Source organism: Struthio camelus, chromosome 2 (assembly GCF_040807025.1).
Source record: "Struthio camelus isolate bStrCam1 chromosome 2, bStrCam1.hap1, whole genome shotgun sequence".
In the NCBI taxonomy this organism is placed as follows: domain Eukaryota; kingdom Metazoa; phylum Chordata; class Aves; order Struthioniformes; family Struthionidae; genus Struthio; species Struthio camelus.
The window spans coordinates 54328568-54350636 of NC_090943.1; the positions used below are offsets into that span (position 1 = coordinate 54328568).

A 22069-nucleotide genomic window follows, 5' to 3' on the forward strand; every position below is an offset into this window, starting at 1 on the left:
CAAAATTAAGAACTGTCTAGTTAAATGAAAAGCTTATATAAAAAGTTGATATTCATTGTAAGTAATAGAATAAATGACAGCACTGTATCTGCAATTTTTTAATATGAATTTGGTGAGTTTTTTAAATTAGGTCCGTTCTTTACTTTTTGAGTATCCATACTTTTTTATTTAAAACTTTATTTTCTAACAGAGGATTCTTGAATTGGAAAGCTCTCTTGCAAAGTATTCACAAGATGACAGAAAACGATCAGAAGAATTAAGCACTCTGATGGAGTCTGAAAAAAACCAGCACACTGAAGAAATCAATTGTATGGTTGAAAAACACAAGGAAGAATTAGAAAATGTGAAACAGCAGCAGGAAAAGCTTTGGACAGAAAAACTTCAAATCCTCAAGCAACAACAAGTAACTGAGATAGAAAAAATGAGAGCGAAACAAGAACAAGAAATAGATGCAATACTGAAAGAGAAAGAAACAGTTTTCCGTACACATATAGAAGAGATGAATGAAAAAACGTTAGAAAAACTTGATGTGAAACAAACAGAGCTAGAAGCACTGTCTTCTGAGCTATCAGAAGCATTAAAAATACGCCATGATTTAGAACAAGAGCTCTCAGTACTGAAAAGTGAAGTAGGTGAAGCAAAGCAAGAATTGGAGACAAAGTTAGAAGAACAGAGGAACCGGCACAAGGAAGAAATTGAAATGATGTTAAAAGAGCATGAAATTTCTATTCAAGGAGTTGAGAAGGTACTCACGGAGGAACTGAACCAGCTCAAGCAATCATTGGAGGAAAAAGACAGACAGCTGGAGGAAGTAAAAGCCCATGAACAGAAACTAAAGGAATCTGTGGAAAGATCTGAAAGTGAATTTGTCCAAGCGTCTGCAAAGCTAGAGGAGCTCTCTCAGTCCCATCAGAATACTGCTAGGGAGCAGGCAAAGATTTATGAAGAGGAATTAGCAAAGCTGCAGCAAAAACTGACAGGTCTGGAAGGTGAAAAATTGCAACTTAATGAGCAGATATTAAGAACTGAATCCCAGCTGAATGAAGTTAAGAATGAGTTAGAATCATACATCTCTCAGGTACGTGACCTGAGGCAGCATCTGCAAGAGCAGAGCAATGAAAATACACAAAAAGTAACCTCTCTAACACAACAGTATGAATCTCAATTGAAGGATCTAGAAAGAGAGGCTGATCAGACAAAGAGGACTCTGTCTGAGAAGGAAGATGAAATTGAACACATGAGAAAGTCACAGAGTGAACAAGTGGAAGAGCTTAAACAGAAATTGTCAGCCAAAGAGGAGAGAATTAGTGCTTTACAAGGAGAATATGAAAATAAACTGAAACATCAGGAAAACAAGATGGACAAAGTTAAACAGAGAGCAAAAGAGATGCAGGAGACTTTCAAAAAGAAACTTACTGAGCAGGAAGCTAAACTAAAAAAAGAACTCGAAAACAAGCAGTTGGAGTTCAGTCAGAAAGAGAGCGAGTTCAATGCTAAAATGTTGGAAATGGCACATGCCAGCTCAGCTGGAATCAGTGATGCTGTGTCAAAACTGGAATCTAATCAGAAAGAGCAATTAGAAAGTCTGGCTAAGGTTCATAAGAGGGAGTTAGAGGAAATCACCCAGATTTGGGAAAAGAAACTCAATCAGCAGGTTGAAGAGCTCCAGGAAAAACACGAACTGGAACTACAGGAGAAAGAGCAGGAAGTTGGAGACCTGAAACAGAAACTTGCCACCCTCAGTGCTGAGAACGAGGGCTCCAGAACCGAAATAACCCGACTGAAGGAAGAACAGATGAAGAGGGAGGAGTCCCTGAACGAAGTGCAAGAACGACTAAAGCAGTCATTGGCCAAGGTGGATGTTTTGTCAAATAGTGAAAGTGACCTGAAAACACAGCTCAGAAAACTGGAAGGTGATCTTAGTCAGTCTAAGAAAGACCACTCAGTACTTCAGGAACAGCTTAGCAATCAGAAAGCAGTAGAAGAAAAGGACAAAGCTAAAATAAGTGAGCTTACAGATACGCTGAAAACCCTTGAGGAGAAACTCCAAACTGTGCAGTCTTCTCAATGTAAAGATCATGAAAATTATGAGAAAAAAATAGAGGCGATTCAACTGAAAGAAACCGAGTTTAAGAGGTTGTCAGGAGAACTTGTAGCACAGTTAGATGCTTATTGGAAGAATGCTGAAGCTCTATTACAAACAAAAAGCAATGAATTAATTGAAAAATGTAATGAAAAAATTGGCACAGTAGCATGCAAAATTGCAGATTGTGAATACCGAACCGCAAAAATTAAAGAAGCCATATTAATTAAAAGGGGTAAGATTCCCGAACTAGAAGCTCAACTTAAAGAAGCTACAGAGCATCATTCTGCTCTAAGTAGTTCTTTACAAAAGTCAATGCAACAGCTGCAAGAGAAAGACAGTTTAATCATGTCCCTGAGAGCTGACATTGAAGGACTTGTAACAGAAAAGGAACAACTGCAAAAAGAAGGAGGGCATCAGCAGCAAGCAGCATCAGAAAAAGAAACTTGCATAACACAGCTGAGGAAAGAGTTATCAGAAAATATCAATGCTGTCACCTCAATGAAAGAAGAACTCCAGGAAAAAGAATCTGAAATTTCTGCTCTCAACAAAACGGTTAATGAGCTTAACGTTAGACTTGAAAACATGGTAAGTGTAACTGAGAAAGAAGCAGCCATGTTACGCGAGCAGCATCAAGAGAGTCAGGTGCAATTGTTAAAGCAGGTACAAGAGTTATCGTCCAGAGTTGAGACACTGAGTCAAGAAAAAGCATCAGCTCTTGAGCAGGCGGATCAGTGGATGACCAGACTCTCAGAGTGGAAGAGGAAAGCACAAACAAGGTTTACACAAAATCACGATACTATTAAAGATTTGCAGAGCAAACTTGTACTAAGCAATACCCAAGCTAGTGAAAAAGATGACGAGCTAAATAAACTGAAGGAGGAGCTGGCTAAACAAAGCAAGAATGTGGATAGTTTAAAAAGTGCATGGGAACAAAGGCAGAACCAGAGGGAAAAGCAAGAGAGTGAGTTGACCGCAGAGTTAAAAATCCAAGCAGCAAGAATTGCTGAACTAGAAGAACACATTGCTCAGAAAACTTCCGAAAACAATTCCTTGATGGAGGAACTTCAAAAGTATAATGAACAAAACGACACAGAGCAAAAAGAGATCGCTTGGCAACTCCAGCAGGCAGAGGAGATGGCTTCTGAAAAGGACAATAGGTTTAAGGAGGCTGAAGAAAAAGTGCTTAATCTTGAAAAGAAAATAAGTTCATTGGAGGCTGAATTTGAAGCAAAGGAAAGGGAATTTGAACGAATTAAATCAGCGATACTTAAAAGCAAAGAGGAAGAGCTGAAAGGATTAGAAGAGAGACTGAATGCAGAAAACAGCGCTAAGTTAGCAGATCTGAAGAAGAAGGCAGAGCAAAAGATTGGTTCTATTAAAAAGCAATTGATGTCTCAAATGGAAGAAAAGGAACAGCAACTTAAGCAAGATAGAGAAAATCAGTTAAGAAACTTGGAACAAAGAGTGCAGGAAAGAGAAGCCAAGATTGAGACCTTGGAACTAAAAATCAAGTCAACAAGAGATTCCACAGAATTAGAGGAGGAAATGCTGCAAAAAGTAGAGAGTGTAAAAGCTGCTGTAGAACAAGAAAAGGATAAAATGCTTGAGAGTGTCCGACAGACTTATGAAGAGAAAATACATGTGTTACAGAAGGACTTATCTGAAAAAGATGAATTATTGCAGAAGTATGAAAAGGAACAAAGAGAGAGGAATGACTCTCATCTAGAACTGCAAAGCAAACAGGAAGAACTGTTCGGAAAACTGGCATGTGTTGAGAAGAGACTTCAAGAGGAACAACGTTTGACCGAAAGCCTCAGGAAAGAACTTGAGGAGCAAACTAAAAAATGCTCAGTGTTAGTGGATGAGTTAGCAAGCAGTAGGGAGGAATTAAAAGCGAAAGAACAAAAACATCTTGATATGGAGACTGTAACTGGAGGTTTCCAGAAAAGATTGCAGGAAAAGGAGGCATCCAGTCAATCTTTAGAAGAGAAGATAAGAGAGTTGGAAAACAATCTAATGAAGGAAAAGGAAGTGCACAAGACTGAGCTGGAAGATACAAGTTTGAGATATGAAGAAAAACTAAAAAGTTTGCAGCAGCAGTTGGATGAAAGAAATGACCACCTGAAAGCTTTTGAAGAAAGTGCTGAAGCAAAGACTAGATCTGATTTAGAGCTGCAGAAGTTACTGGGTGATATGCAGACCCAGCAGAAGGACTTGCAAAATAAACTGGAGGACTCTGAAAGGGAGAAACAGAAACTACGCAAAGATGTGAATAGTCTTCAGAAAGACCTGCGTACTCTGCGAAAAGAGCATCAGCAGGAACTTGACATAGTTAAGAAGGAGTCCTTAGAAGAAATGGAGGAGAAAATCAGGTAAATCTTCCTTGTCTTGTTAATATTGCTTTGCTTTATTTTTAGCCACTTAAATCTGAGGATGACTACTCTTTTTAAAACTTGGATTGTAACAATGAGATAAGGATTGCTATTTTTCTCTGATTTCGTAAATGGGTTTGCTTAAAAACAAACAGCAAGAAAAGAGCAATTTGAAACTAGCACTTCATTCATGAACATGTAACACAGTTTTTAGGTCATAAGTTTAAAAAGTTTTTTTTTTCCTTAAAATACTGTGCATTGCTCTTGATTTACATTGTGGTAGTGATGGTGATTTTTCTATATTACCAGAATATTAAATACGGTTTTATTTTCCTCAACCAGGAACTGAAGTATGTTAGAAGTTAGTATTGAATTTGTTAAAAGTTAGTGTCAGGTCCCTACCCTCTAAGTTATCTCAGAATCCATTGAAAATTTAGAATTTTTCATAGGTACTGCAAAAAATGTAGTATGCTCTTCAGAGCAATAATAGTTTCTCAAGTAAGGTATTCTCTAAGAACTCCACTTCTGTTCTTTACTTCCAATTCTTTGTCTTTGTTGTTTAAAAAAAAAACAGATTTTTTTTTAATGAAATGCCTGTCTTGCAGATGAATTTGATGGGGTGGAGGAGGAAGGTTGAAGGGAGGAAGGTGGACAGAAACCCCACAGGATTCACATAATATTACCACCTTCAAAGCCAGCCCATTCTAAAATAGTTTTGGAGAAATTCCCAGACGACCTACCTCGCCACACTGTCTTTAAACATTTTCATTTTTTCGGTGTATTTTTTGATATTTTGTACAGGTGTGAACAAGAAGACATTGAATTAAAGCACAACTCCACCTTAAAGCAGTTAATGAGAGAGTTCAATACTCAGCTGGCTCAAAAAGAGAGGGAATTGGAAACTGCTGTAAAAGAGACGATCAGTAAGTGAAATACTAACGTAATTGCAGTCAGTGAAGGTTTAAAAAATGGCCAGAAAGCCACTTTCTTCAAACATTTTGGGCAAAGGGTTTCACCTGGTAGTCTTGTAAAGAGAACATTTAGTTTCTGACTTGATGCTCCTTAGAGAACTCGGGGAAAGATCTTTTGCTTAGGAAATAACATCTAAATTTTAGTTGTAACACAGTTAGAAAACACGTCTTTATTTGTTCTTCCTTTCCCCGTAGACTTGATCTTTGATCTGGCACTATGTATGTCCGCATCTGTCATGGTAGGAGTTACTGGTGGTAGCCATAGTAGCCATAGTTACTATCTTTTTGTCATCCTGTACACACAGAATAGGAAGAGAGCATGTTTTTAGGGGTGAAGGTCTAAGCACATTGATAAGTTTTCATTTTAATGCTTCTTGGGATTGAGCAACACAAGCCTGTAACATTTCAATCCAGTGTCCAATGCATGGATTTCTTTGAGAGGAAAATTGCATCCAACTGGGAATCAGAATTGCATTTTCTTAGCTGTATCTGGCAGACTTCGTTCACTGGCACCACTAATAGGTACCAGTTGGATATGATGTCTGATTAATATCCTGTATGGTTATAGCTAGAGTACAGCATGTTTCGGCTTCTTTTCTTTGTCCTTCTTTTGCCACCAAACTCTAAGTTGAAAGCTGGAGTGAGCAGGAAGTGTCTTTTGGCTCCACAATTGCTGGAGATGCCCCTACAAGTGAGGAATTTCTGAAAATTTGCAGCTGTTTCAGATCTCTTCTGTAGGTAGAGTAAGAGATAAGCAAATAAGGTTTAGCAATTGATTCTAACTTTCAGAAATAAGTTCAGACCCCGGGCAGGAAAAATTGATGCTAATACCAAACTACAAACAGCAAACTATACGTGTTGGAGTAATGACAAAAATGTTGTTGATGTTGACTGTGAAAAATGAATTTGCATAAGACTATTTCTTTATAGATGCCTTTCACAGTTGTCTTTAAGCTTTTTTAATACTCTTGTGACATCTAATTTATTAAAATAAACGCGTATTTTTTTGTATTGCCTGACCTTTTTTTTTTTTTTTTTTTTTTTTTTTTTTTTTTTTACAGGTAAAGCCCAGGAGGTAGAAACTGAATTGATAGAAAACCATCACATAGAGACAACACAGTTGCATAAAAAAATTGCAGAAAAAGATGATGATCTAAAAAGAACTGTAAAAAAATATGAAGAAATCCTTGAGGTATCTTTCTGAAAAGTGATAAGGCCATGTACATTTTGACATATTTCTTTCCTTTGTTTCATTGCAAATTTAGACAAAAAAGTATAATTCTTGCTGGTAAAGATCTTTTGAAACCTACTGCTTGCATTATACTTTATGTGTATGTTTACCTAGCCATCCCTTTGAGGTGCTTTGCAATTAAAATGTTTGTCTCTGTGTTTTGTGAGCATGTAAGAACACTAAAAATTAAGCCCTAGCTCTGATCCTTCAGTAAGAGCTATAGGTCCTTAAGTGCATGCAGTCCATCAGTTTGTCTGTCTCGAGGCCTGAACATCAGCAGTTTCCAGATCGAAATGAGGAAAGTAAGCAAGTTAAACAAATTAAAGCTTTACTAGTTTTAGTTTGTTGTTGGGTTTTTTTGTTTCTTTTGAGGATATAAATGCTTTGTGAGTCAGCCTCACCCTCCTCTCTGATATTCTGTCCGAATTGGGACCATAGCCCTTAAAGTGAGGCTTTGTTTTATGCAGGGTGCGGTCTATCTGCATGGTTTTTGAGTTAGTAAAGCTTGCATTTTTATCTGTGAGTGAACTTTTTTTGTATCTGTGAGTGAACACACACATTTTTATCTGTGTGTGTCTGCATGATATTTGCAAATAGACACAATCTTGCTCCAGTAACATGGCAACCAGAAGTTGGCAGCCAACTTCAGTCTAAGGATACTTTACCCTCCAAGGATGCCTACTGTCTTAGCCGAGTAGGAATTTCGATGGAGCAAGGACATGTTTGGCTACAAAAGATTGAATAATTTTCAATGGTAGACTATACGTTAAGCTGGGATGCAGGCTTTAATTTTGCTGATTTTTAGTCCTTATATAAAAAATAAGTGTTCCTTGAATAGAATCAGTAGTAATACATGGAAATGAACCTTCAGTTTATGCTCAGTTGCCAGTCCAGAGCTATGTACTGAGCATGTCTGAGTGCTCTATGCTATTAAAAAAGCCCAAACCTGAAGGCAGATTGATATGTTGTGCTCTGGTTTTTGTACCTCGAGCAGCTTAGATGAAGATGCCAAGTTTTTAATTTTAGAATCCCCTTTCTTTTGTTTAGTAATTTAGAAAAGTTACACAGTATAAAACAGTGAAGTTAATTGCTTGTGCCACAGATCTAAATTCCAAATTTCTGGAATATACTTTTCCCACATATTGTCTGGATGTGCAGTGTGCTACCGTTCAAGTCCGTACTGTAAAGGTCCAATAGGTATCTGATTTAAAGTCATTTACGTACAATTTCTCTCTGTTTCTGATGCATTCTGAACATATGAACATCTGAGCATGTCTGAAACTTATATGCGCTAATGAATGTGTAAACTTGCAGGTTTAGGCTAATTTTGTTCTTGTTTGCCTCCCATTGATGATGGCAGTGATCACTAGCTGGAGTTAGAATAAGTTCTGTTTCTCTTAGCTGTGGTTGGATGAGTTAAATTCCAGACCACGTGGTTCTTTTTCAGGTAATGGTGTGCATCTGAGTGTTTCAGTGATTTTGGCAAACACAGTTTACAGAGTCTGTTTACTTATTTCCTGAAAAAGTATTGCAAGAATCTAATAGTTAAGAAATACTTGTGTTAAACTGAGTGTGTGTCACCTGTACTAGAAACAAGAACATCTGCCTGAGCAGATGTGTGAGATTTTTCAAGAGAACCTGAAGTTATCAGTTATTCCTTCCCCACCCCCATTACCTGGCTTGAAGGTTTGAGAAATTTCACATAAAGATATTTATGCAGAAACTGTGAGGCTTCTGCTGCCATAAGTGGTAGGAAGACTAAGCAAAGATAATGATGGTTGCAACAATGACTTTTGCTCATTTAGCTTTAGAGCTCTTCACTGCGTTTTACACATGGTTAATGTTGCTAAAGACTCGCCAACCTTGATGCCTTAAAGGCTAGCAGGAAGAGCTCAGTCTGTTAAACTTAACATGATTTATTTGTGAAGTACTCTCCTGGTACTTCTCTTGCTTTGCCAGGTGTTTACTTATCTTTCGTAAACACTTTGATCACACAGGATTTCATTAAAGTCTCCCTAATTAAAGGACTTCTGAATCATCATAGCCTGTAATTTGAGACCTGTGATTTTTCTACAGCTAAACTATCATTAAATATCATTAAAGAGAAGTTGAATGTTGCACTCCAGTTAGCTTAACTTAAGCCTATGTGTGAGCTAGAAATGAAATACCTAATTTCAGCTGTGTAATCTTTCATTTGTTGTAATGCCTCCCATGTGGATACAGCATAGGCTTTATGGTTAAGAATTGAGAAATTACAGCTTTATTGAAGTCTTAGTCTATAATTGTAATTAGAAGAGAATGTATTTTATACATTTTCAGAATTTGGCAGATACTTTACAGAACAGTAAGTTATTAGTGGAAATACAGTTTCTGTAGCATGTTGGATCATATATGATCTCTAGTCTTTTCAAATTTTAAGTTAAAATCTCTGTTCAGGGAATTTGTATAAAGAATGTCTCACAGGTCCCCTTTACCGAGGTGTCATTCATCATTTTGAGTTGAATTTCTCTTTCCTGCCTTTCAGCTACCTTCTATGACTAAGAGTGATGTGCATGGAAAATGTAAGAATTCAGATTCTCAGTATAAAAAAAGTGAGGTAAAAAGAAGTAACTGGATGTGTCAGGTTTTGATATTTCGTAACTAGAGAGTATAACCACCTATAAGAGAAATCTTAGAAAAGTTTGGCTGTTGATGTGTTTTTGTGGACATAGGAAAATCATGTGAATGAAGAAAAAATAACCTACCTTGGGAGGTCATGGCATTTGAGATTGAGCGAGGGTTTTTATTGACAGTGGATATTCTCAAAACTTCTAGGCCAGAAAACTTCCTCAGGCACAGTGACTTCCCATTCACTAGTTTTGGATTTGTTTGTTTTGAGGGGTGTGTGTTTATTCTCAAGCAAGGTACAAGGAACATACTAAAAAGTGGCCTTACAGGGAAATAATTCTTATTTTCTCATGGCATACCCTAATTTTTCTAAGCCTGGACCAGTCTTGTTCTCCGTTTAATTTTTCAGTAAATATTCTGTATCACTATGGTCTGTTCTCCTGAGATTTTCAATGGAACAAAATTTTGGTCAGCTGTTCTGTTATTGCTAGGTTGGTAAGTTGTAAAATTTGATCTGTACTGATAAGTTGTACTGATTTGATTACACTTGAATGCTGTTCTAGTGCTAGTGAAAGGAAATTGTTACAATTTTCAAAAAGCTAACTGTAATCCTAACTAACCTTAATTGTTCAGGGCCTGCAAAATCACCTTAAGCTCCTGTGGTGGTTTCTCACTGTTTTTCCTAGTCCTTTAGTATAACTAGCCTTTATACTGAGTTTCAGACACCCTCCTGTATGTGTATGGCATAACTTCTTTGATTGCTTTTTTATCTGCTGTAGTTAGATGTTAAGGGTTTAAATGATTAGTTGTATAAGTAAATTTTTTTTTTTTTTCATTTTGGAGGCTCGTGAAGAAGAAATGACAGCAAAAGTTCACGAGTTGCAGTTACAGCTAGAAGAATTGCAAAAGGAGTACAAACAAAGGATGGCAGAAGTGGAGCATCAAAACAGTGAAGTGAGCTGACATTAACATTTTTTAACTTTTGGTGTGAGAATTGCTTATAAAACTCTGTTGTTTCCGGTTAATTGCTTTTTATTTGTATTTTAGTCTTCACTTTCCCATACAGTTTGTGTTCTGTTAGATGTTAATTTTGAAAGTGAACCTTTTCAGAATCTGCAGTATTTGATGATATCTTTTTAATGGTTTGTTTACAAAGTCCAGTTGTGTTTCGAGGGGAAGTTGCCTTGTACTTTTTTTTAAAAACATTGATTTTACTGAAAGCCCTTTTGAAGGGGAGGAAATCATGTTGGGTCATTTTTCGTGTGGTTTGGAATTGAAATTGCAATGGACACTGAAGTAGTCCCATACCCCGAATACATCGAGTGCGGACAGATATGTTTCTTTCTTAATTGACCAACGAGTCAGCGCACACTTTTGTCTCTCTGAGAATGCATTTTAGTTGAGGAATTCTTCTTTGAGTGATAAAAATATTACTAATTATCACTACTCTGAGAAAATTAAAAATACATGAGATATTGAGTAATTGATGAGATCATTCATATTAACCTTCTTTTAAAAAGTTTCCGTTTTAATAATAGGCCTCAGTGGGGGGACATAAGGATTTTTTTAATTGCTACTGCAAACTTAATGTATGAACTATCTCATTTTCTTTAGTTTTGATGGGAGAAAATACAGCTCCTAATGTTTGTCCCTTCTCGCTTGGACTTACTTGTAACATGTTTTTTGTTACTCTTGTTAATTGTTCCATGACATAAAAGTTTTGTTTTCATAACCAGAAAAGCAGAAATAATTGTATCAGACTGCCTCGTACTCTTAATCAACCCTTGCCCACCTGCTAATGATGATTTTATATAATCTTATTACCTGGGAGAAGATTTCTTAAGAGATTCCTAACATCTTAAATCATTATTCTGAAAAGTATAAAGAGTACTTTATCTTTAGGATTTTTTGATTAACTGTGTTTCATCTAGTGACTTCATTAGAAAAATCTGCTCTAAATATATGCAGTCATTTATCATCATGTTATGCGTTCAGCTTCAGGATTACGTTTTCACTGATAGGACCTGAAAGTTATACCAAATCTATGTACCAGCAATGAGGTTTCACATGTTTCCCAATTCTTCCCCGAAGTGCATCACGCAGAGTTGCAGTGGTAGCACAGAGCTGTAAAATATTTGGCTGTTGCAGTTATTCCATCTCTACGTAAAGATGACTGTGCTTACAATTTATAAGCAAAATAAACAGCTGATTTTGTCCATCTTTGGAATCTTGTCCACAGTTCTCCACTCCTTGGAGTTTCCGTGGCAGGCTTTGGAGAAACTCAAAGGAGTTATTCCGTTTGTGGCAGGTATAAACCGGTTGAGAAAGCTCCATCGCTGGTAAATAGCTTTGTTCTAAATGATAACTGATGTGTCATTTGGAGGAGAAAGAAAGGGTTTCTGTGACAGTATATGTTCTGTAGGTACATCAATACAGTTAAAGCAACCAGGTTCAAAGTGTCTGTAGAATAAGAAGGGGAAATGTACAGGAGTTAGAGCTCTAATTTTATTGGAGTTTAGGCATCAGCCTTTCTTGAGATACTTTGAGAGTTCCAACTAAATTCAAATTCAGCAAATGTTTCGCAAACTGCGTTTTGTATAGTTTTAATTTAACTGAATGTGAATTTCATATTTTGTGCTCAGAGGTTATTCACAATGGTAACTTCATCTCAAAATGACATAACTGGCCTGATAGTCATATTATGCTATTGAATGTGCAGGTGACTGCGTTCTCATCAAGTCAAAGTTGATTCACGTCTGATTTTATTTTTTTTCAAGTGTCAAATATTTAGACTGCTTTTCCTTCCCTAAGTAAATGGGCTTCCAATTCTTGTTTTATCAGCGTTTCAGGACTGGATTCTCCTTCTTTAACTCAGCCCGCTCTGGGGTGAGGAGGTAGTTTTCTTCCCCCCCCCCCCCCCCTTAGAAATATAGCAGAAAGAACAACTCTATTTCCTTCACACACTTAATTTTTCTATTGTCCCTTCTCCATCTGTTTGTAGAAAACTTAATTTTGCTATTAGCTGGTGCAATAGCATAGATTTGTAACATTATAGACCTAGATAAGAAAATTGGACAAGGCCTGTGGACCTTGTCCACATACCTGCATCAAAGCAGAAGTGTACAAATCCATACCTCGATTTTACATGTGCATCTTAAGTTTGCTGTGATATGTTTTGTCTCACCTTGGTTTTTTTATTTTTTTGCTTTATAACTTTTTTTTCCTCTTTTATTATTTTTCCTTCAGCGCTAGTTCAGTGGTCTTCAGCTGAGTGGAAGCAACTTTTTGTTGGCAGCTGATAATTTTTGTCCAAAGTTTGAGTCTTCTGAATCACCGAGGGTTCTCTTGGAAAACCTGTGTTGCTTAATTGTCAGTGTTATGCCAAACTTTATGTATAACGTATCTACTGTTGAAATGATGGGTGGCTATACGTTTCTACAATATTTGTCTGACTGTGATAAACAGTTGACAAATACTAACATCGTTAAGGATTAGTCTTGAGATTTCAAAATACCAGAAATTGTCTCTCTTGATGAGAAAATAAATGTCTGGTCAGGTGATTAAATACTCTGCAAAATCAGGAATTGTGCTTTTAGGTTTGAGATCCATACGGGAACGGTTTTCACCGTGATTCCATTTACAGAGCATAGGAAAACCCGCAGGTTTTATGAGTCTACAGAGATGGCAATAGCTTTCCTTTTCAACACATCTCCGAAGAGACTCAGGAAAAGTCAGAGGTAGTATGTACCATTTCTGTGTTCTCTGACTGAAGCTTTAGGTCACCTTAAAAAGAAATTTCACATGCTGATTGATATTGAAATGATTTTATAACCTTAATTTATACTAAAGCATTATTGTCCTTAGAGTCTGAACATTGAAAAGATGACAAATTCCAGCTTAGAATTGTTTCTGTGCTCATAAGCTTTGCTATCTTTGTAAGATGTAGAGGGCATGAAGCTGTTAACATAGTTCAGATAAGTGTTCACATTTCCAAATGCAGCTTTAATAAGAAGGAGATACAGTATTATATTAATAGCAGTTAGGGGATTTTGGCACGTCCTGTGTACTCATTCAATTATCATTCATCTGCAGTGTACATTTTGTAGAGATTTGTAAATATGAGTTAAAGTTAAAATTTATGATAACTATCTACCAGAATCAATGAGAGAGTTTAATTGTAGGCTTTGTTGTACTGTTTGTTGATACAAGTAAGTGTTAAACTTATTTTCATATGCATATGTATGATTTGGTCATTTTAATTTTTATCATCCTCAGTTAACATACTGTATCTGAATTAGGTGACTCTTAACATTTTTCTGTTTTTTACCCTTGTCCAGTGCATGATATATTTAGTATGCTTTAATATCTGCATTTTCACCTAATTTTTTTCTTATTGTTATTGCTATTCTAGGTAACAATAGCAGAACTTCAGGTAAGTTTTTTGATTTTATTGATTTAGCTCTCTAGATAGTTCTATTTCACAGCAGTATGAAACTGAAAATACTGCTTATAAATGTATTAAGTAAAAGGAGAAAGAAGTTTATTGAAAAGGTACCTATGATATATCTTCAGCAGTTCATTGATGATTTCCGTATGTGGTTGTTCTATCAGGCACAGCTTGCACAGAAGACAACACTCGTCAATGATTCAAAGTTGAAAGAGCAGGAGTTCAAAGAGCAGGTAGGGGTGCTGTTTAAACAAGACAAAAGAGTATTCTTGTTCAAGACTTTGTATTTGCAATATTAACTGTTGTATTCTTTCTAAGTGATGGTGTAGCACATCTCATCCACACAGGTGCTATGGAAATGAAATGCATGTAAAATAGTCTGGGATCGTACTTGCTCTTAGATTTGTGCCTTTTCAACGTACTCCTCTATCTTCAGAGTACGAAAATATCACGTGTTTGTGATGCATGTTAACAAAAACACGTGCATAATGAAAAATGTAACAGTGCACTTCATGAAATTACGGTTCTCCTCTTTTTTCTAAACTAAACGTTTTTTGAAGTAAAGTACAATTTTGAGTTTTTTTCAAGTATCTGTGTGTGTGTGTGTGTGAATAATGTGTTTATTTAGGTATATAAATATGCATGTATATAATACTTGCTATTATATAACTTATGAATATACGTCTACATACACACTTGCTCTTTAGTTTAGTGACAGCTTTCAATAACACAATTTTAAATTTTTATTCTTTTAAGAAAAATGTATTTTGCTTTCATAGAAGACTGTAATGTTTAGCTGAAAACTAATGCTAATAGTAATGCTAATGCTAAGGATAACTAATAACATTATGCTTCATTTTAACTGCTTGTAAACATTCCTTATCTTTTTGACTGCTGACTGCTTAGATTCATGTGCTGGAAGACCGGCTGAGAAATTATGAGAAGAACATGTATGTCACAGCAGTTGGAACACCATACAGAGGCAAGTACATACTTTTTCATCACAGGTTAGGTTTTCTTGAAAGTTATGGTTTGGTTTAGACGATTTATTGAAATGTAAATCTTTTTAAAATGCTCATGTAATTTTTTGTGACATCTTGTCTGTGTTTTGTCTTGTTTAGCGTAGTAGAGCTGGTGTGTGATTTCAGAAGAGTAACTCATGCTTTTTTTTTTTTTTTGATACTTGCATTTAAGTCTTACAAGTACAAGAGCTCTCTATCAAAGTTCTTAAGCTTTATATGCCATTGGAGGGAGTGATACAGTGTCAGCAGAAAAGGGGCAGGGAGAAATAATCTGCTTGTCTTGGCTAATTAAGTATGCATTTTATGACTTGTTAAAATTCCTAAAGATTCAAATGTTAGATTTTACAGATCTTTCTTGTGTAGCATGTCTTGGCTTCTACTGGTCTGATGACTATAATTCCTTTGCAAGACCTTCTCCTCTGAGATCTTGATAACAGGAATATTGCTCTTCTTGGTTTAACAAGTGCTCTATTCATATCTGTTAAGAATACGCTTATAAAAAGGCCGCTTTTGTGCTATATGACTTCAACCAAGTCATTTATGCTTTATTGCTTTTAACTTCTCTCCACTGTCCACCTCTTCTCTGTCATGCTACCTGGTTTTTTTTCTTACTTTCAAGGCCTAACTCTCCAAGTTGCTATCTAATTTAGTTTCCTGTTGGTCCATGAGACTGACCTTGTGTTAAATCATGCATATTTATCTTTTCTTCCACTTTGTGCTTGGTAAGAGTATGCAAAGCTACTTCTTTAATCTCCATATGTATTCCTCCCGAAACTTATCCTACACTGTTACCTGTGTAAAACCTGATGATTATAGTCATAGTTTTGTATAACACCACCTATCACCCTGACCAATATTGCCTTTTTTTTCCTGTACTACTTTCGGAGCTTGTATCTTTTGTATCTCTTGTCTTAAGCTTAGTTTGTAAGAGATCTAAAGTTTTTGTATTACAGTATGTACTGTAGTTGTTCAGGTTCCTTGACAAGCCTGTAGGTAGCACAGATCAAACATTTTTAATTGGAAAAAGTGTTAATGCTTGAAAACATGTTTCATTTGTCTTCCATCTGCCTTTCCCTGTTTCATGGCTTTTGTTCTTCTGCCCTTTCACAATAAGGCGTTTTACAGACGAATAAGAAATTTAGAAGTTAAGGCCAGTCAAGACTATGCAGATTTGTTTGACTGTCTTAGATTCAGAATCCCTGCTATATCAGTTCATCTTTTTTGTACTTACTCTGAGATCTAAAGTTAAACAAACACATGCAATTTCTGGATTCACATGCCCAGACACAAAACTGGAATTAACTCATAGTCAAGAAAAATAGCACCATCTAAGCAAATGTGTTTTAAGTGTATCTGTAGTGAGCAAAGAAGAAAAGATATAAGAATTTTCATTTAACAATAAATATAAAGTAATATGTGTAAATACTTTCTCCGTAAATGTGCTGATCTGTTATATGTTCAGCTCTCAGTAAATTTTAGGCATCTGGCATAATTATGCAGACCATTCCGGTGCTTCTTAGTTATTACATTTTATTACAGTCACTTTCTGGCTAAGAGTAACTTTGATTCATATGAGTGACTCTCAGTATAAATATACTCTTATTTTTATTGGCACAGATGGAAACCTTTGCCATACTGATGTTTCCCTCTTTGGAGAGCCTACTGAGTTTGAATACTTGAGGAAAGTGCTGTTTGAATATATGATGGGTCGTGAGACAAAGGTATGGAAAGTTATACACAGTGCCATGTGGTTCAGCTTAGAATAAAATTTAGCTCCCTTGCTGTATAGGTTTGAGGCAACATATGCCTGTGATTCATTACACACTGTCTATTGCTGTCACAGGCTTTCAGTTTTTGTTCAAAGAGGCACGGTCCACACCTTAAAAACTTTGTCAGCCTGCTGAGATTAAGCACTGGGGGAAAGAAAAGGGAGAAGACTGGGGAGGGGGTATCTCATCCTTCACCAACATGCCTATGGAAACAAAAATATCTATAGGTAGGTATGGTTTTACCGGTGGGGGGGAAATGGTCCTGTTGTCAGTCAGGCTTAATGTACTTTGACAACTGGTATGTGCTACCTTAGCAAAAGTACTCGTGATGTCATTTTGACACAAACGTGACAGGCGACAGTCGTGTTGAATAATAGTTTGTTCATAGCTCTGAAGAGGCTGAAATAGCTCTTGAATTGTCTTTTTAAAAGATGTTGTACAGGCTCCCAAATCTATATACCTCCTCTAGGTAGTCTTAATTCACTCTGAAGAGCAGTGACAACTGCACGCTAAACTTCTTTTTCTGTCCTGACAAGCTTGTGAAATCATTCCTAAGGTGGAATTTTACTAGCTTGTAGCAGTACTGGGGCTTAGAGATTGACCAGGTTTAAAAGAGGTATGTCGTAACACAAACATTTTTCTTGGATGGTAAATGCTGTGAGGATGAATACTTTCTTTTCCTCCCCCCTCCCTGGAGTTCTCCCATTCTGTGTTGTAGCACACAGGACTGCTATTAAGCAGAGAGGTTTTATGCAGGGCTGTAAGTTAATTAGCTCTGTTTTCATTGTTCTCTGTACAGAGTAAAATCTAGCTTGTGCAGGACTTTTTGTCCCGGATAAGACAAAAATCCTGGATTTGTCTTCCTCTCCCTTTGTATCCCTTTTCTTTCTTTGGTATTAATTTCTCTTTGTTAAAAATATAAATCCTGTAATGAAAAAAAAAAACCCACCCAGAATCACTAATTATCTTCTGTTCACAAACCTGTGGCTCATTCTACAGCTCTCTTGTTTAATAGTACACAAAGGAAATCATTAAAGAAAAATATGTACATGACTGAATTTTATGCTTTTGAATTGTAGGGGGACATGAACAAGAGAAAAAAAATAATAAAAAAAAACCTTCTCTAATAACTTAGAAGTAGACAATTCAACTTCAGACAGCCCTTAAAACAGCAGCAGATGACTAGTGCAGCTACCTGGTGCAAACAGCAAATCTGCATTCAAGGAAGCCTGTTTTGAAGCCTCTCTTGTTACTTATTAAGGCTATTTCTTACTGATGTTCAAAATACTACTATATTTCTTTCAAACCTTTGGAATATAAAACTGAGGGTTTTTTTTTTCCCTTTTTAGCAGTGATATGCTAAAACTGCAGTTCATTTCTGCAGTAACAAACAACAAACTTCCGTGAAGGTTATGGCTGTTTTGTCAGTGTGAAAGTAAATTTGATTTTAGGTCAGGCTCTTCTTTCATTCAGTTGCTTGATTAAGGGAAATATATATTTATTTTTAGAGAGATGTGTTGTATTTAACCGGAAGATTCCATTTCAAAATTTCCTACTCACAGGTTTTTAAAAGCACGTGGATACTGGAAATAAAAAAAAAAAATTAAACTAAAGAAAAGGTAGACATTAGTTCCTACAATAACTTAAGAAGGCATGGCTTTAATATAATTGAGCAGGGAAGTATATTTAATTCGAATAAACAACCGGAAGAAACTTTTTTTTTTTCAATGCACTACAGTTTTTAACTTTAGGAAATTAGATTTAGTGAGGTAATGGAGAACTGCAGAGCTCTTAAAACAGAGCCTGATTGCGTTCCTCTTTGTTGTGTGCTCATTCCAGTTTGGTTGTCTTTTAGCGGTACTCAGTCGAGGGTAAATGTTCTATGGTATTGCAAGAAGGGAAGAATTTCTGGCATAGTCCAGTCCTCAATGACTAGCTGGTCAAGACTGTAGCTGTAATGGAGCTTGTTCTTTTGCTAATGGAAAACTAAAAGGGAATGAAAGCTAATATTTCTGCTAACATAAATATGAAGATATTCTACTGGGCTCTTCGTTTTCCCTTCAAAAAGTACTTTTCTCGCTGATTTGATCTGCTCGTTTTCTTTCAACCATTAGACATATGTGACTGGCAGACTCCGAGCCTAGTGTCTTCTCTCACAGTGATCATGTCCTATAATCTAAAACTTGCTGAACTATCTTGAAAACTGATTAGTTTCTTCCTGCTCAGCTGATTGCAGAATCATGAGCAATGATGCTGTGATTCATACAGTCTTTTAATATTCAATCTAAATGCGTTCATAAACAATTTATCTACTTGTTTGTTTTCGCCTTTGTTGAAGGATCTTTATTGGGATGTACCACTTTGGTACAGACATACCCTTCTCAGCTTTTGTTTTTCTATTTCAGACAAGGCAAATTCAATTCCCCAGCTCATCCTGGTGGCCTTTCTCTGTGCAGGGTCTACTTCCAGAGCACAAATACACTGCATCTCAACTGTGGCTCAGTAGTGATCAGTAGTGAAGATTAATGATCTTTATTCCTGTTATTTCCTCTTCAGTGAAAAAAGTTGAACAGAAGCTGCACAAACTGTCCTGGATAGTTTGCCTTTTACATAGCCTGGTAAACAGTCCTGGAATCGTATTAAGTAGACCCGTTAATGAATGCATCAGTTATGTGATGGTGCTGGAGACCTAAGAGAAATGTTGAGGGTTGATAGCAGTTCAGTGATCTGAGAGTCAGGAATTAGAGCTGATAATGTATAACCTATATGTTCACATTCTTTCAAAGTTAAAAGTAAAATGTCTGACCAAGGCGTGCATGTCCCTTTGCTGGGGATTTTATTGTCTTTCCCCCCACTCCTTCTTAATTTGTTGCCTTTTCCTTGCAGAATTTATGAAATTAGATTGCCAGCTTTTTCTAAGCATACATCTTACTCTGAACTTGGAGACATGTGGCATACACCATTAGACGCAATAAAATAATATTTTTACAGCCATGTGAATAGTTGAACTGACCAACTGAACTGCACACTAAAACGCTAAGTCTTGCAGAAATCCTAGAGGACCGCTTTGGCAGATGGTTCTGCTTGCAATTTCATTATGCTGTTTGGAGTCTATTCTAAGGGTCAGAAAATCAGTCTGCATTGTAGATCTGTTATAAATATGCATCTTTGTCGTATGTCAGTTAAACAAGTACATTTGTAAATATTATAGTGGAAGTATGTTGTCAGACTTATTTCAGACATTGTTGCTCTCCAGTCTGAGAGAGCAACAGTCTGAGAGAGTAAATTTATGCAGATCTTTTTCTGGCACCTGGACATGCTTTCATGCGTTGTGGAAAAATCAGGGCTATTTCTGTAAAGCTTTTTAGTGATTTTTGGAGTTCTGCCTTTGAGCAACAGCTTTCAAGTTATAGCAGGACTTCGGGGATTGATTGATATCTTTCTGAAAGTATTACTTACAGTGATGCTGTATCTGAATACATCAGCCTCATTGAAAGAACTGGGAATGCAAACTATCATCTCTTTTAGATGGACTGGCTATTGTGTTTGTAAAAGCTAAGGGTTTTTATATAGATAGATATAGATAGATACAGATATAGATATATATGCATACACACAGACACACATGTCTCTATATACTCACACACTTTAAATTGTTAAGCTGTTTTTTTAATAGTAGAGCAGATTATTAGAGGAATAAGGTAAACCTTTTGCCTATATTAAACATACAATCTTAAATTCCACAATCCTTGTAACCTTGTTTCAGGACTATGCAACTGTGAGTAGTATTGAATAATTCTGCTTCAAAATATCCCTACTGACCACAAAAACTTGGAGAATTTCAACTCATTGCTAGTGCTGAATTACAAAATGCACATTTCCAGGAAAGAAGGCATTTTAAGTGCCAATTTAAATAGAGGCTATCTAAGTATCTGTGTTTTCATGCAGTATTTGCAGGGTGTGTGTACATTTTCCTTAATATTTACATACCATTGTGTCCTGTAGAAACTTGTGAAGAGAGGGCTTTCTTGGTAACTCTCTTCTAAGGAGTCTGGATAGATTCAAAGTTCCTTACTTTCTAATTGTTTAGTCCCAAATAGTTCTGTTGAGGATTTTGGCAAGAGAATTAGCAAAGTGTGGAGTTAGTTTGCGGCACCGAACAGATTCCCTTTTGTATCTGCATTAGAGGGACTTCTTAATTATGGAACTTTTAATATGTTAAATTTAAAGTGATGCTTTTTGAGTAGAAAAGGTTCAACAAGAGTTGGTTTCTTTTCTTTTACTTTTTTATCCCTAGTTAAGTTACGCACAGAAAAAATTGTAAAAAAACCCCAAACATTAGGGGATGGCCTCTCACTTTTAGCTGTAGGTTTTTTTGGTCCTGAAGCTGCTTTGTTGCTACAGTTTCCCCTCTTCACTTCACATGTGAGACTGGTAATAAGCAGTAGACTTTCGGGGCAGCAATCTTATCTCATGCGCATTCTTTAGGAGCAGCAGTTACTGCTTTTGTAGCAATCACCTTCTGCTTGAGCTGCACTGCAGCTCTCGGGTTGACCTTTCTTCTTAAATCACCTGACCACTGTTTTGTGGTTTTTGGAACTTCTTCCCACTCATCTGTTTTTAAAATGGGAATAATTGTTGCTTGTTTTGGACTGATGTTTAATATTACTGTTTTAATCTGCTGACATCTTCCTTCTGAGGAAGTCTAAATGCTTTGCTGTTTAAACATGAGATACTGTATACCTGCTAGAAATATTTTCACAACTGAAGTTCCACATCTAACTTTTGGATCTGCTTTCTCAATGTTTGATTTCTTTGTGTTTCTTTACACAATACTTGGATGATGCAAAGACAGTTGAATCCAGAAGGACTCTTTCAGGTGGTATGCACCTGAAATGTTTTTTTAGGAAGATCCCCATTAAAATCAAATGTTTTAGCAGCAGTATTGGCAACAATGTTCCGTCTTACTAGAGGACGTTTAAGTATTTGAGCTTAGACACCATACAGCTTACATCATTTTATGGTAGCTGCCGTTTGTGACAATGTGAGATGAAGGCTCTTTATGATTTCCATATATCTCACAGAACATATCATCTATCATGTTAATAGAATTTGAAACTAATGGAAATATCTTACTCCATTCAGCATGGTTTCCGCTGACATTACTAAAAATATTATGCAGTGTTCTTAAATAAAGTGCATTTTAAAATATTACAAAGTGCTTTAGCGCCTGCGAAGTTTCTTATAGATAACCTATTTTTCTCTAGACAATGGCCAAGGTTATAACAACGGTACTGAAATTCCCAGCTGATCAGACTCAGAAGATCTTAGAACGAGAAGATGCTCGACCATTGGTACGTTGTATAAATAAACTGAGTTTATGCAAAAGATTAGGTTGGAATTGGAAACTTGCTTTAAGTCTCCCTTATCCCATTTCTTCCTTCAAGGAAACTCCTTTTCTCCCTCCTTCCCTCTCCTTCAAGGGAATGTCAAATTCCAGGAGTAGGTTTGAGTTTATAGCAAAAACGAGGAAAAAAAAAATCAAGCCTATTTTCTCAACTTAC

At 36.4% G+C, this 22069-nt stretch overlaps 1 protein-coding gene across 15 annotated transcripts in view; it reads left to right on the forward strand.

Annotated features, from left to right (window-relative positions):
- The window catches only part of GOLGA4 (golgin A4), a 67269-nt gene that overhangs the window by 39733 nt on the left and 5467 nt on the right, over positions 1–22069 (forward strand). For 13 of the 15 annotated variants that reach the window (XM_068935828.1, XM_068935829.1, XM_068935820.1 and 10 more), the window contains 9 exons: positions 191–4458; positions 5260–5381; positions 6491–6621; positions 10111–10221; positions 13679–13699; positions 13879–13947; positions 14621–14696; positions 16354–16457; positions 21773–21859. In XM_068935828.1, the coding sequence (XP_068791929.1) occupies positions 191–4458; positions 5260–5381; positions 6491–6621; positions 10111–10221; positions 13679–13699; positions 13879–13947; positions 14621–14696; positions 16354–16457; positions 21773–21859 (4989 nt within the window). Of the gene's footprint in view, positions 1–190; positions 4459–5259; positions 5382–6490; positions 6622–10110; positions 10222–11506; positions 11607–13678; positions 13700–13878; positions 13948–14620; positions 14697–16353; positions 16458–21772; positions 21860–22069 lie in introns of those variants that run through there. The other 2 variants (XM_068935819.1, XM_068935827.1) reach the window with 2 other exon arrangements.